The sequence below is a fragment of the Abramis brama genome, assembly GCF_963993115.1.
Source record: "Abramis brama genome assembly, chromosome: 23".
In the NCBI taxonomy this organism is placed as follows: Eukaryota; Metazoa; Chordata; class Actinopteri; order Cypriniformes; family Leuciscidae; genus Abramis; species Abramis brama.
The window spans coordinates 6,657,675-6,674,057 of record NC_139985.1 but is presented as its reverse complement, the minus strand read 5'-3'; the positions used below and the strand labels follow the sequence as shown (position 1 = coordinate 6,674,057).

Here is a 16,383-nt window from a genome sequence, read left to right as displayed (position 1 = left end):
AATGTTCTCATTACTGTAAAAAGAATTTAAACTCATTCTCTGTACTGTAATATGAAAAGGTTATAAAAAATTTAACATTTATACATCATGTATTTCTTTTACTGAATTTAATTTTAGCAGCTTTTCATTTAAAAATGATTTTCATTATTACAGTATTAAGAATTTAGTTTTAATTGTCCTAAAAATGGAAAAATATAATTTGAATGAATAATTTGGTGAATTTAATGATTTTGTTAATTATTAAAATTCAATTATTCTGTTGATTTTTGGAGTCAAGTATGACCTGGTCATTTCTTCATGAGATTCACCCTCTAACCATTGCAGGTATTATAATATTTGTGGTCATGGCAGCTTTGGCGAGACGCCACAGGCTAAACTTCTTCATTCCTGCGGTTTTGACATCGCTTGGTCATGTAAGGTAATACTGTTCACCTCACAAACCGAAAACGGGACTTGAGAAAGTCAGTCAGTATAAAAGCCTGTAGAAAAAACAATTGGAATATTAAAACATCACACCATCTGAACAGCCTGTCATATCAGACCAGACCAGACTGGTTGGTGCAGCCCAAGATAGCCAAGACCGACCGCAGGCTAGGAATAAAGAACCAACCACCCTAAATTATAGAACAACTCAATGGCGATTATCTCATTCTCATGAAAACAGCCCGATTAGAAGTTCATTACTGCTGCTGCTGAGCTTGTAAAATCTGACACAGCACTTTGTTGAACTTTCAGAGCTGCACTTTTTAAAGGACCCAAACTGATTGATACAGCTGTGGACTAGAGGCTGTTAACGCCTCTTTTTGATGACGATCACGATAAGCCTAATAGTGCAGTGGGCCCATGCAAGCACTTATATTCTGTCCATGTTTGCTGATTCCTTTCTGTTTGAATGAAGAGATTTGCGGTGCTGATGGAGGTCTGGGGTGTTGAGGCTCTAACAGGGGTGTGTGTGTGTTTGTGTGGCTGGTTCAGCTGTAATTGTTGTGACCTAAATGATGGTAAACAGTGGTATTGCTGTCCACACAACCAGAGCCACATTGACACTGGCCTCTTTGTCCTTCTCTTTCCACCCCCTCCGATATACATACACACACACACACACACACATACGGGCCATTTGTAGCTCCATAAGGGCTATAGGGAGCAGGATGGCCCCAAGCAGACTGGACTGGCATGGATTTCCCTCCCTGGGTGGAAACTGTAAGAAACAGGGGACTCTGGGACAATGGCTACATGACTCTCTTTGGCATCTTAGGAGCCAAGCGTGGAAAGAGTCTTTTGTTTCTAGTCTGCGTTTCCCAACGTGTTACATCATACTTCCACTAATACACACGTGTGAGATGTTGTGGAAGCTGTTTAGATGTGATTTAGGTGCAGGCTAATGTGGTTTCCAGAGCTCCTTAGTTATTTTTCCTTCTGGATTTCCTTTTAGGTTTAGAGATATTTCTTTGGGGGCTTTCACACTGGGCATGTTTGTGGACACAAAGTCTTTGACCGTTTTCAGAACAGCTCTGTCATTGCTGATTCATTATCCAGCGGTTGTTTTAGCGATGAAACAGCGAGTCATTTTTAGTAAGACTTTGTTCAGTAGCCATTGCTCTTCTCAGTACTCAGTAGCTCTGTTAAAAAACAGCATTTATTTGAAATATAATTTTTTGTAACAATGTAAAAGTCTTTACTGTCTTTTTGTCAAAAAAAAAAAAATCGACTTGAACAGTATTATATATTGACAAGTATCAGTAACAATTTTCAAAATTCCAATGTTTGAGTGCTATATATTTTAACCTTCTTATCCTACTTAGAGTATTATGTTCTATGCAACATATTCACATCAAACTCCACTGAAATCAGCCGCATGTGTAGAAGATTCCAATTTAGTCTCTATTTAAGGGTGCTGTCTGCCTTCTAAGTAGCACACTAGGTTTTTGACAGAGCTAGTGTGTGTTACCGTTGACCAGCAGGTGCAGCCGTTTTGAAGGTGTCTCACCCACAGACCAATAAAAGCTTGTTTACTGAACACACAAACTTCCCACTACGTCACCAAAGACTGGTGTGTGTTGGAGTTTCAGGTATTACGAATGTGTGTAATAGCCTGTGAAACCACCAAACAAATGTGCGACACATATTAACTTTTGTCTCAGTCGTGTTAAGAACAACATTTCCTAACTCTATTGATATGACCACTGGGCAATAAACCAACCTTGGGGAAAAATTAAGGCTATCAAATAAGCAGGCAAATAAATTTTTCAGACAGCCCAATAAACAGCTGACAGTTTTATCCATTTAGTAGATATAAACGGGGGCATAAAAACAATCAGACTCGCCCATCTGCGAGGCATCATCAGTCTGCGGTCTAGTCTCCGGTGCATTGATCAGGGTGAACCACACCAGAAGTGTTCGACTGGTTTCAGAACAGCTCTGTCATTGCCGATTCATTATCCAGCTGGTTGTTTTAGCAGGCGTGTAACATTTCAGATGGCCCAAGAGACACTGCAATGATGTTCAGCACTTATTAAACCATCGCTTCATTAATCCAAAGTATTTGGTTTGTGAGCGTGTATGTGCATTTGTCAGGGTGTTCTTATATTTTGTCAAATAGTACATAATTCATAAATATATATATTTATTTTTTTTGATAATCACAGGCCTCCTACGTTGAAACGGTTAACTAACATCGCGTGCAAGCAGTGTTGTTTTTGTGAGAGCAGTGAGACTTTTTGTTCATTTAACATCACTCTGCACAGAGAAACCTAATGGAAATGGCTTGTTTTGTGTTTCAGCTCTCAAGCTTTTAGTTCAGTCATTCAAGTCTTGTTTAATGGATCCTCAGACTATTTTACAAAGGGAACTGCATGTGACTTCAATATGGTAAAAGTAAAATGTGGCTAATTGGCATTTAATTGTTGAGGGCAAGTTGGCCACCTGCGGAATGACATGCTATAATTTTATATCTTTTTTTAAATAATATTCAGTTCCAGAGCATGTGCACAGTCCATTGCACCACAGCTCTGACACATTCATATTTATTAAAACCTAATTTATTAAAACCTAATAATGTTTATTGAAATAAAAAAGCTCATGGACAGGTTTTTTGTTAACTACACATGTATATTTAATTTTTAATGTATTTTGTATAAAGGCTCCCTTCAGATTATTAGTCCAGCATTGTTATTAGTCTAGTACCAGAGAGCAGAAGAGAACGGAGAAGAGTGAGATTAATTTATTAAGTGAACAGTCAGAGAGATCACGCTCTGCTTGTGAAGGCCTGGAGATTCCCAGAATTTGAGCAGAAAGGAGCTAATGCCTAGCAACCGTGCCACAAAGAGCGGAGAACTGTGAGCTTCTAGAGCATTCAATGCAAAAACCGAAAGGACAAATGAAGTAAGAGCGATAGAGCAAGAACTTAAGTCTGTTTGATCACACACATGATCTTAGCATTTTAAATAAGTAAATTACTTGCTTATGAAGTTGAGAGCTGCAGCTGAGAAACCGTAAAACTGGTTAGGCGAAGACCAACCTAAAAAAATAAGACGAGCAGAGTGGACAGACGGAGAGAGATGTGCACTGCTGTAACCTGGGTCGCAGCTGCTGCAACAAAACCAAATTATTCTTGTCTTCACTGTGAACCTGTGTGCCTCAGACCATAAAAACTCAGCTGGACACACTGGCCCCAGATCAGGAGTAGACACCTGAGCTCACTGGCACATTGCTGTATTGTATTGGTGCACCTCTCATTAGCGTAGCCCATGCTTTCATTCACACGCCCACGCTTTCCCTCAGATCCGAGGTACCGCAACCATGTGATGCGTTGAGGTGTTTGGACAGCATAAACAACACCTGATACCAGGCCATTTGCGCACATGTGGAGGTCTTGAGTCAACATGAAATGGCCAATATTTTTGGTAGAGTTTTATTATTATTATTATTATTATTATTATTAATTTATTTAATTGCCTCTCATTTCCCCTCTCTTTGCATCTTTGTTTTCATCTGATTCTCACTTAAAGTTCATATTTAAAAGCACTAATAATTTGATAATTGTTTTATGCTTTAAATTATGATGTTGTGATGCCTAAATTCACTTGTAGCCTTTAAAATAATTGATTTTAGCTTTTTGATTAATTTAATTAATTTAAAAATATATTTATTGGAATCACCATAATGTGAAATTATTTTCGTGCATCCCTGAAAAATGCAAATCCCGCTGTTTTTTTCTGATAATTATTTTTAAGTTATGTTGATACTGATAAATTGTGGATATTAATCTTCTTTACCACTTTGGATTTATTATTATTATTATTATTATTATTATTATTCTTAAGGAAAAACTACTGCAAGTGAATATTCTGGCCAAGATGTGCATATTGCTTTGGACGTTAGCTCATAAAGTGAAAACAGTTTTGGTTTAAATGATAGTGTGCATGAAAATCCAGGCCATATAATAAATACTCTTAGAAACAGGATAAACACTATTACTGTCCCAGTGGAATCGCTGGTAATGTTTCAAATGAGTTTCGTGGGAGATGGCACACAAATTTCAGTTCTGAGACCCTACAAAGGATCTATAACCATAATTGGACAAATCGGAGAGATGTAGCGTGCTTCAGTGTGTAGCTCATTTAAGATCCTTTAAAAGAGAGTTTTGCAGGTAATCCATCACACAACTTCTGTTCGGTTGAGTGTTGCTCATGCAACGACCTTTGTCTTTTGTTATGGCTTAAAACATATTCCGTGGAAGTGTCGCCAATGTTTTATTCACAGACAATAACTAAAACATACACTGCCACATCCTGCAGGTGCGCAACACTAGTTGTATGAATACTAATACACAATAGATGGGGTGATTCATACAGGCATTCATTTTCCCATGCGGGCCATCCCGTCTCCTGTCTGTCCTCTAAGGGATTGAGCATAATAGGAGTTCACAGCTTGCGTTTTGAGTCCGATTGTTTATTAAAACCTTTCAAATACGCATGATTAAATACTCATCAAAACTAAAAAAAAAAAATCTTTTGAAAAAAGGTAAAGAGAATCATAACTATTTAGATAATTATAACGATAATTATATCCATCCACACCAATGCATGATCACTGCAGTTGGCATGTATAATAAACAAAGTCATGTCGTCTGCCTCTTTAAATGCTTGAGCTCTGTAAAGCCGTGGATTCTGATTGGTTGTCTGTTGTTATTTGTCGATATCATTCCTCTGTATCCTTACAGCTGTGGTGTGATGTTTCCTATTGTTATAGAATTAGAACAATTAATAAATCTTTATAGTTATTGTTATAGTAGTGACCTATCTAAAATATTACTATTATACAGTAGGATATCTACAGGGAATATCACAATTTCTTTCACAATATCACAATGTTTTAATTTTAACAATAAACCTTTGTTGTGCATCAGTTTGTTTGGAATCATTTATTTTGAATTCTCTCCTGTAATGCGATCTCATGAGTAATAAAGCACTGTGATTGGACTGAAAGAGTTCATTCTCATGTATTTGTACATGTATATCTCGTATAATTCGTAGAAAGGCTCAGAAACTGATGCGTACTCTCCACTCTGTCACCAAGTCACCACTCCGAAACAAGTAGCTTAAATTTTGACGTTGGTTCAATTTTGCTTTTTAAACCAGAAAAGTGGTTTAAAAAAAAAATAATAATAATAATCAACGTAATGAGCGATATCATTATTTTCAGTGATGTGCAAAACTGTACATATCTGTGATTAAAAAAACAAAACATTTTAGGGTTTCATGACCCTTCGATGCTAACATTCTAAACGTGCAGTAGCAGCAAAAATCTCTCAAATGAAAGCCACAAACTGACGCATGACTAAAGTTTGAACGGCTGCTGTCTCCGTAAGGTGTGAGAGATCTGATTGATTTTGCATGTTTTAGGTGTTGACACCAGCTGCTCAAGTGTGAAGTTGTCTCTTCACATTTGAGCGAACACCGTTTTACCGGTGAGCATGTGGGGGGAGGGGTGCGATTTTTCGAATAATTCCCAGCGATCTTCGAATATTATTTTTGCTTGAAATGCCCATCCCTACCACTCACACTCATCTCTTTATTATCTTTTGATACTCTTTCATTGGAGTTTGAGGGCAGCATTTCATGGTTTCCGCTCAGTATAGAGCATAAGCTGGGTTTAGAGTTGTGTAAGAGGGTCTCAGACTGACGGCCGGGGGCAGCGCTCTATCTCGGAGCTGCATGTCATGTGACACAAACATGTTTCCCTGAGCGCAAATGTGCCAGTCTGCATCTGATGCGTCGGTCTGACGTGTGCATGTTTGTTTTTGAGATGTTAATAGGTGCTTGTGGGAGCTTTTTGATTCTTGTGTATGGCCGTTATGTTTTGTGTGTTTATATAATGTTCAAATGAGGGAGTTAGATGCCAAATGAGTAGCATGCCCCCACAGGCCTGTGGAAATTACACTGATAAGACCTCGTTTCCTGTTTGTGAAGCACTCAGACATCTCCATTAAAGGCCAAACTTGATAAACACCAGGTCTGGCAGAGAATGGAATGCTGAAGATCGACAGCTAAGTCAGCAAGACTTGAGTTACTGAAAGTACAGGCTGCACGCACACACACACACACACACACACACACACACTGCAGGGTGGGCATTAGCACTAAGACTCTGACTAGACGGAGGAAAAAACATTGACTGTGTGCTTGCTTTCCTGTCTGAAGATGAAATGAGTGCATGAGTGTGTTTTTTTAACCCTGTTTGTTTTGTGTTTCTGTCACAGGTGCTGGAGAGTCGGGGAAGAGCACCATCGTAAAACAGATGAAGTGAGTAAATCGACAATTTTCTCTCCACTCTCTTTCAGACAGTTGTTAATGGTGGTGTGGATGACATGAGAGGGAGCAGCTGCAACTCTACAATTAGAAAATGTTGAAAAAGAAAATAACTCAAATACGCACACACGTTCATCACATGGCACGTTGGGAGTTTTTTTTTTGCCCCTGATAAATGAACTCAAAGTGCACATACTCATACACAAACCCCTGAGCTCCAAGTCTAGCTTAGAATCATTCATTTCATTTTCACAGCTTCAATGAATCAGCTTTAAGTCCCCTAGCTAGTCAATTGAATAGAATAGAAAAGAAATTCAACATACATCACCAGAGAGAACTCTGTTGTTTAACTGAACGATTGAGTTGTGACATTTTGATTTTTTTTTTTTAAATTAAATGCAGGCATGGATGAATCACTAACAATAAGATCAATAACATGCCTTTTGAGAATATATGGGGTGAATTTCTTTTTCATGCCGACTTTAATTAGTGCAAGTTTATTTCACCATAACAGAAAAGCAATCATGGAAGACAATTTACATAAATTCTAGCTCTAGCACCCCTTGTGACAGTAATAATACATGAAACCGTGTTTGCCTTGTTGGCGTACTTGAAGAGTGTTTTCAGGTCTTACAGATAGATGGTATGTCTCAAAACAGAGCAAGTTGCCTACCTAGATAGAATTTTTTAACATAAGGATTGTTGCAACCATAACACTAAAGGCTAAAAATGCTGTTAACTTGCATGTCATCTTAGCTCACGCTCCCATAAACAGCTGTGGATGTGGGAGTGTGCGTGTAGTCAGGCCCCTGGAAGCAGACTATACTGTTTATCTGACCTTGACCTCTGCTGCTCTTCTTGCGCCTCTGTTTCCCAAAGTAGTTTTACACTCTAATCACTCTGATGAAAAATGTTTACTACTCCATCTCATTACTGAATGCACCCCGACACGCACGCACTCATAATAGCAACATTTATTCTGTTATAATAGATTTACATTATTAAAAAATTACTCTAGAACCTAGTTGTGCTTCGTTATACCCGAGAGAATCCCCTCAGGTGATTTGTATGCCATCTGTATGCCGAGAGTGACAGAGTGAACTGGCTAGCTTGCATCTCCATAAGCCAGAGCAGACTATATTAGCTTAATATCTTTGTGTAAACCATGATACACATTTTTTTTTTTTTAATTATTTTATAAATAGAAAGTTCCAAAGAACAGCATTTATTTTGAATAGTTTCTTTTTTGTAACAAATTTTTACTGTCAATTGAATGTGTTCATTATATATAATGTATAACATCATATCAAAACAATGATGGCTAAATATCCTGTACAACACTGATCAATTGATCGTCTGGGTGTCCGTTTTGCAGGATTATCCATGAGGATGGCTACTCGGAGGAAGAGTGCAAGCAGTATCGAGCGGTGGTCTACAGTAACACCATCCAGTCCATCATGGCCATCATTAAAGCCATGAGCAACCTCAAGATTGAATATGACGACAGTGGAAGAGCGGTGAGTACACACAGCATTACCTCAGCAAATAAATCACACACACACCCTGAGATAGATCTGAGCCTGTGTGTAACACTGTACAGAGGCCCACCAGCCTCAGATGATCCTTTTGTAACATTCTCAATGTCTAAACTGCCACTTTTAATCAATTTAATGCATCCTTTCTGAATAAAAGTATTAAAAATATATATATTTTAACGGTATTGTACGAGCCTGAGAATTTTCAAATGCAACTTGTTTTTTCTGTTAGAATGATGAAACTTGTGCACTGTGGCCTGCAAAAATTGCATAAAGCCAGGCAATCAGATTACAAATAGTGATTCCAGCCACCTCTTGTCCTCCTCATTGTGTGAAATCCATTAGATACTCACATGAACAGTCCACTGGCCACATGAGAATAAGACAAAGAAAACTAAAGCTTATATTTACTGTAAAAGACAACAGATCAAACATTGCACAATAAATATTCTGCTAAGCACCGATTCTCAAAACTTGCGAAAAGTGTAAGGGAAAAAAAGAGAATGAGCAAGTGAGAGTGTTACAGTAGCTTGCTATCTAGGATGTCTAGAGAACAGCCTGAAGGCAGCAGTATGTTCAGTGCATCTGATCCACCTGAGGCTTTGGAGAAACACTGATCTCTATCAGCACAGATTTATCCTCACTATATTTTAGAATCACTGATAGTCTAGATTTACGGTCATTCACTGAATCTACAGGGTTAACTGTCTGAATGTAAGGAAGTAGGATGCAGGAGTCTCGAGACGTGTTTTTAAAAATCGAACTTCTTTTAACTCGTCGCAGCATCTTAAAAAAGCAGCACTCATGATGCAGAAAATGAAGTGAGGAAAATGGCTTCTTTAAAACAATACAGATTATTTCTTTTTTTTTTTTTGTAGCAGCAGTGTGTAGTTTAATTAGACGGGCGAAGGGAGAGATGGATTGTGTTTCCGCTCTGGGATTAGAGCTGTAAAGTGCTGTGAGAGAAGCTAACAACATCTCTCCATCACGTTTAATTAGTAAGAGAGGGAGATCTGTTGGAGACATTCCTCAAGTGTGAATCTTTCTTTCTTGTTTATGGTGTGTTTGATGAGGGATGTGCTAAACTATGTATTTTAGGGTCGATAAGTCAGTGGGTTGACTAGTTGATTAGTCTGTTAAGGAAACCCTGTAAGCTAATTCAAGAGTCTTGTCCACCAGACAGCGATCAGATGCATTTCTGTGATTCATCAGGGGTGGTTGAGGGCTGGATTGGGAGAAACATCATCTTGTGGAGGCTAAATGTAAAAAAAAATTGTATACCATACTTGCGAACTAGTTGTTTTTCGGCAAAGAGAAGGGGGGGTGGGCTAATTTCCCATAGACTGGAGTGAGACCCTAGACTTCTCTCGAGCTATCGCCATCTTTTTTGGCGCTCTTTAATGTGGCGTGAAAGATTGCATGGAGCGCAGTTGAACCAATCATCTCTTCCGCTTTACTACTAGTTACAGCACAAACTAAATATGAATGAACATCAGAAGGTATGTTAAAAAAAATGTTTTTATTTACTTGAAGCAAATGTTGTCTTTTCACGTTATTTTCTTGTCAGAGTGCACTAGAATGCTTTTCTTCTGGGTGAGGATGCCCCCAGGCCCTGTTTACAGCTGATATTAAGATGCTTTTTGGTCGATCGGATCTCAAGTTGACGAGGCAGACATTTAATCCATCTCTTTTGTCCACTTTCAACCACTTCTGTCCTGACTTCTTGGAGGGGAGGATCTCTGGGCGGATAAATCTTTGGGGTTTTTTCAGATGTTTCGATCTAATGGACAAACTAACAGTTCTCTGTAACAATTTTGGTACCATAGCAAAAATCTCTTTATTTAACCATGTCAAAAAAAAAAAATTAAAGGAGTTAATGATTAATGCTAGTAATAATTATAAGTAAATAATACATTAAACATTAGCATTGTAGCCTAGCTATTAGTCTCCATGAATAACTGCAAGATTTAATGCACAGATATCTTTTGACATATATGTGTGTGTGTATATATATATGTTGTCCCAGTGTTTTCCGTGTCTCAAAGCAGTTCAGTTAACAGTAAATGCTGCTCCACATGAACTCATCTTTGCATCCGCTTTGAGTTTGGGTCGCTCATAATGAGCATTTGGGAAAGCAACATGTGCCAACCATCTTCCCGAACTTGTAATAAGAAGCACTTATAAACTGACTGTTTGCTTCCTGCGGTTCTCTGCCAAAATAATTGATGATATATGGTTTGAAAATGAAGAATTTAAAGAGCCATAAATGTATGTATTATAATTTTATACAGTTTTACTGTAATATAAAAATATTATTTATTGCCATTTAAATCTGTTTTTATCAGAAAAAAATGGAATTATATTTTTCCCCCTGAATCGTGCTGCCCTGCTGTTTATAGATTTGAGTGATTTCTGACAGGTATCAGAGATCCAATGTATTCCAAAAAAAACAAAACAAGATAATAATCTAAATACTCTAGTGGACCTTACAAATCACCATCTTGATCCATCCCTATGTTTGATTTGACTCTGTTACTACTTTAAACTTTAAAAACACAGAGAATGCAGAGCTGTGCGTAAGACAGGAAGTGAAACGTTGGCCAGTGTACTTTTTAAACCATATGAGTGAGTGCATGTGTTAACCATATGTCACAGTTTGAGCAGTGTGTTTTAGACACGTGGAAAACAGCATCCCTTGGGGCTGATCGCTGTAACTCCTCATTTTTTCTCTCTCTCTTTTGCTCTCTTCTCTTGAGGCTGTAAATCTTTTAAAAGGCCTGTAACCATTCTGTCCTCTCTATTCATATCTATTGGCTTTTTTCTCCCACCACCTAGTAAAAGAACTTCTAGTATTCCTGTTGTGAAATAGATATTCAAGCATTCCTTGAATTTACAAGCTACTTAACTTCTGAATTGTGAAACACTGCGCTTTTTCACCTTTACAATGTCTGTAATCTACAGTAGCACACAGTTTAAGAATTCATCACGTTCCCTAGAAGCGCAGGGTCGGTCGTGTCACACGTCTCTCAGCCCATCACTTCTGCTCATGGCTCCCATGTTCCGCCCCAGGGCTGACTTCCTGTGACCTAGTTCATCTCTATGATGGGAGGGGTTTTGGCAAGAAACAGATATGTAGGTAGACGGTTATTTTTGTAGTTCTGAGAGAACCGTTGAGGGAAAACGTGTGGGAGACAGACAGGAAGGCAGGCAGGCTGCAAAGACACTCGTCAAATGGATCGAGACTCAGACATGATAGTAGAATCTAGAGGTAAGAGCTAGTCAGGAAACTGGTTCATAGGCTCCTTCTCTCAGGGGATGCATAGCTCACATTTGTACACTGCACTTTTGACCTGCCTGGCAAATAAATCTTTAAATCATCAAGTAACCCCCCCAAAGCACATATACACACGTGCACACACGGCAAAAACGTCTCTCCTTCCAGAATGCCACCATGCAACTGGTCTGTCCTCATGATAATGGTTGTCTAGGAAAAGCAAATATCCAATATTTTTTAAACAATATTTATTTTGACCAAAATCACTTTTTTACCGTAAGCACAGTCTTAAATGTGTTAAAAAGTGTTAAATTAACATAGAGTTGTGAGAAAATAGAAACGGTCAGATCCGTGTCATGTGCGTCAGGTCTTAAAGTGACAACAGCCTAATAAACCTGCTGCTGTCATTAATGTAAATCAAAGAACAAAAGACAAAGAAAAATCCTTAACCTTTACCTTTTAAACCTACCTGATAATCTTAAAGCACTGTTTACAAGGTTACATGGGTCAAAAAAAAAGAAAACATTAACTTTGTTGTGCATTTTTGCAGGGCAGGTAAAAATGAACCGGCCTGACTGGACCAGTAGAAAAAACCCTTAGCGATGAGCCCTTATATATTAAAGGCATCGCATTTATTTCAATGAGTTAATGTGAAGATTGTTTTAAGTTCACTTAAATTAAAAATTGTTTGTTATATTAATAAAGCATATTAATAAAGCCTATTAAATGTTAAAATTGATAGCTTTCAATTATACTGTAATGTTGAATGGCTATAATTAATGGTTAAAATTGAGCAAAAAAAATCTATGTAATCGAGACATCATTATCACTACTGGTATCAGTGATACTGGACTGCATTTATAGTGCTTTGTTAAAAGATGCCATTAAACAAATATTTAAAATATACCATCTTTGTTGTTTCTACATTACTTTGGAGATTCAGTGTGAAATTCAGTGTGAATGTGTGCTAGTTTATGTATATTGGTGTGTTAATGTGCATTAGTTTTGAGGCAAATTTTTATTCGTTTGTTTTATAGGATGATGCCCGTCAGTTGTTTGCCCTGTCCGGGGCGGCGGAGGAACAGGGCATTCTGCCTGACGACCTGGCAAATGTCATCACCAGACTGTGGGCTGATGGAGGGGTACAGAGCTGCTTCACCCGCGCCAGAGAGTACCAGCTCAACGACTCCGCTGCATAGTGAGTTCTCTCTCCGTTATTGGTCACAAAAGATATTGGCCTATGACCATTCGTCAATATTCATGGCAAACAAATATCATAGCACATAATGCTCAGCCTGTCAGATGATAAATATGCATTTACAGTTGGAACAGGGTGGTGCACTATATTGTGGGTATTTTTCTTGGAATATAAACATATTCAAATATTCACAAGTTTTATATAGACACCAAAACCACTCTGCTATTGCTCAAAATTAATGTTTTTTTTTTTTTTTTTTTTTTTTTTTAAATGAACAGCTAAACTAAAACTGACACCTACCCAAGAGTCTCTTTAAATTCAAAATGGATAGAAAGATGAAATTGTGTGATGAGAGCGGGTAGAATCAGATCGATACGTCAAAGCGAGCAGAAACTCTGGCATTAACAGTTAACGGTCCGTTGAGAAACCAATTGCTGTTAAATGGAGGGTTGGCCTGGGTCAGGATTTCCAAGAATTTTCCCATGCTTGATACACTCAGAATCAATCGGGGTAGGCGGAGCGTTCCCTCACTGGGAGATCACAGTCGATTTGGCCTTGAATTAGAAAATGAATCATGATGTCATTTGTTGGTGGGAAAAGAGATTGCGGAAGGATAGAGGGAGTTCTAATCTTAGTTTTCATAATATTTAGTTGTGTTTGCTAGCTTCAACAGATGTTTATGTGAGAGGTTTTACAGCCTGTGTGTGGGTGGGTGGAGAGAAGTGTGGTTTTACAGAGGCAGCCACTCCTTCCCCACCCTCAGAACAGAGGCTAAAATGTCTGTCAAAAAGAAAACCTCCTTTTAGAGAGATGCAGTCTATAGAAATCATAATTAGCTTATGTTAAAAGCGATAAATAAAAATAGAAACCCTCCACATACACACTAGCATTCAAAGGTTTGGAATCAGTACTTTTAGCAAGGATGCATTAAATTGATCAAAAGTGACAGTATAGACTTGTGAAAAATGTAATGGTCTATTCATAAAAGAATACAGATTTTTTTTTTTAATCAGTTGTCACAAACTGTTTTCAACATTGATAATGAGATATTAAATATACACACAATTAGAGTTTTGGCATTATGTATAGAAAATCTGTCATTATTGCTAAATGAAACCTGACAGGATACTGTCATACTGTAAATGAACCCTGACTTCTCATTTTATGTGAGAAGAAAGAGATTGCAGAGTGACATGAGACAATTGGATGACACTGATCGATGGCTCAGAATCAGAATTCAAATTTACCCCAAAAGTGTCTTAATTGAGTATAGGTTGGCGCTTTGTGAAGACTAGTGGAGTTCATGTACGATCCATCTTTGTTAGAAACCTGCCCTCCCAAAACTAAGTTAGAAGCACACAGTTCTCTAGAAAACCAATGTATGCTGTAGCATTAAGATTAACTGGAATTGGCACATATTTTTCTTCCCTGAAATCTTCCCAGCCTCTGAACCAGAGCCAGACGTTCCAGTAAAAAAACAAAAGACAAACTTCCTGTGCATCAAAGAAAAGGCCATATTTTTTTTGTCTGTTTGCACAGATCTTGCCATACACACTTACTGTGTTCAGATTCAGAATAACAGTACCAGTGGTGCCTACATCAGTAAATAGCATGCACTGAATCCCATCAGATGTTTTATACTGGTGTATTATTTTGAACAGCCACTGTATTAAGTGCCTAGCGTTGGTGTATTGTTCTCATTAGATCCACAGCTACAGTGTCAGACTGCACTCTTGGCTTTGATAAACTCTAGCTGCGTTTATCAGAGACATGACTTTAATTCCCTGAACCTTAAATGATAGCATGTGGTCATTAATCTCTCTACACACAGTCAGCACAACCCTTTGTCCTGCACCCTACAGGCTAGATCTTTCATTGCATAAATCACAGCACACCATGTACTTAAGTGTGAATAATAGAATAAATAAGTCTTCAAGAGAGCCCTCCTTCAAAACAAAGCTCACTCAAGCCGAAATGTGAAACTAAATGTTTTTTATTGTCTTTTTTTCTGTTTTTGGGAGAGGTAGGGGTTGGAGGGGGTTTGGTTTAGGTAAGAACTACAAAGGCAGCTGTAAGCCATGCTTTGTGAAGAGGGATTATCAGCACTTTTCAATTTGATTTAGGTTGTGCTTGATTGTTTTAATGCCTGAGGATTCCAGTGGAGTGCGAGTGTCTGCGGGGATCCACACAATATTGAGATCCCGCTCTCAGGACTGATAACTGTTTAACATCTGCTATATCGAACAGCCTCCACCAATCCTGTTTACACCTGGTATTAAAATGCGTTTTGATCGATCGGTCAATGCTGCTCTCTGTATGTTTTTCCATCATCTCCAGGCGCTTTCATATGTAAATAGCGCAAGCTTATTTTTTGCATTAGATCGAAAGATCTGAAAAAACGCATACATTTACCTGCCCATAGACCCTCAAAGAAATCAGGACAGAAGTGGTTGAAAGTGGATTAAAACACCAGGTGTAAACGGGTATTTGTCTCCCTCGTCTACTTGTTATCCGATCGACCAAAACGCATCTTAATACCAGGTGTAAAACTTGAATTCTTGGTTCGTCTACATTTGAGCTGTAGTGGGATTGTACGGCATTAGGTGGAGCAATAACATTCAGTGTTTCTGGCAGGAGTTCTTGCCTACGCAGCTTATCCAAGCTGTGTTACTGTGAGTCTTTATCAGCCTTTGATTGGCAGCTGAATAAAGATCTGCATTGTCACTCTTGCAGCCTCCGAGACTTAGGCGGTTCGTCTGCTCTGTGTGCAATTGTCTAATCAGATTTCCAAACAGTGTTTTGCGTAAGAACATCTACAAGGCCTGTTCAAACCAATGCTGATACAACTGAGAGATAGAAGTGTACAATACTTTGCATTATATATACCTAAAAAATATTTGACTTTTGTATATATTTAGAGAGAATATTTAGTATTTTATGGCAGAGGTTTTCAGAGTAAAGTTGGGTGCTTGGGTGTCTGGAAAATTTGAGAGAGAAAAAAGATTTTTGTGCAGTCAAAGTTAACTAGTTAATTTAAGGTGTAAAATATTCTTAAGGAATAATTGACGACAGGCCGTTGAATAATTCGAAAAATAATGCACATCAGAGGTGGTAATGCATCCACAACGCGAAGCGAAGTCCCAAGCCTCCGTTGCTAATTCAAAAACGTAATTTTAGAGCTAGTAACTGAGGGTTCAGCCAGTGATAGAGTAATGCAGTTAGAGTTAGAGAGACATGTGAATTAACTGAATGAGTCTGTTCGTCTCTCAACAGTGTTCAGCAGCAGTGTCTCTACTAATAGCGAAACTGTAAGTTTATCTGCTCCAAGAACAGCACCATTATGTCCTCAGTAGTGAGAAATGTCATGTAGCTTTTAAGTTTCTAAATATTTTACTGATAAAATCGTTGCGCTGGTACCACTTTTCTGTGCGAGTGTGTATCCATACTGTATGTGTGTGTGTTTGAGTGGAGAGTGGGAGAAAGAGAGTATGTGCATTCCGTACATAATAAAATGTCATTTTGTGGCACAAACATGGAAATAATTTGTCATTTTTATCCTATTTT

At 38.2% G+C, this 16,383-nt stretch overlaps 1 protein-coding gene across 1 annotated transcript in view; it reads left to right on the top strand.

The window, feature by feature from the left end:
- The window catches only part of gnai2a (guanine nucleotide binding protein (G protein), alpha inhibiting activity polypeptide 2a), a 57,995-nt gene that overhangs the window by 35,526 nt on the left and 6,086 nt on the right, over nucleotides 1–16,383 (top strand). Inside the window, exons 2-4 of the mRNA XM_084101858.1 lie at nucleotides 6,764–6,806; nucleotides 8,188–8,329; nucleotides 12,659–12,819. Of these exons, the coding sequence (XP_083957984.1) occupies nucleotides 6,764–6,806; nucleotides 8,188–8,329; nucleotides 12,659–12,819 (346 nt within the window). The remainder of the gene's footprint in view (nucleotides 1–6,763; nucleotides 6,807–8,187; nucleotides 8,330–12,658; nucleotides 12,820–16,383) is intronic.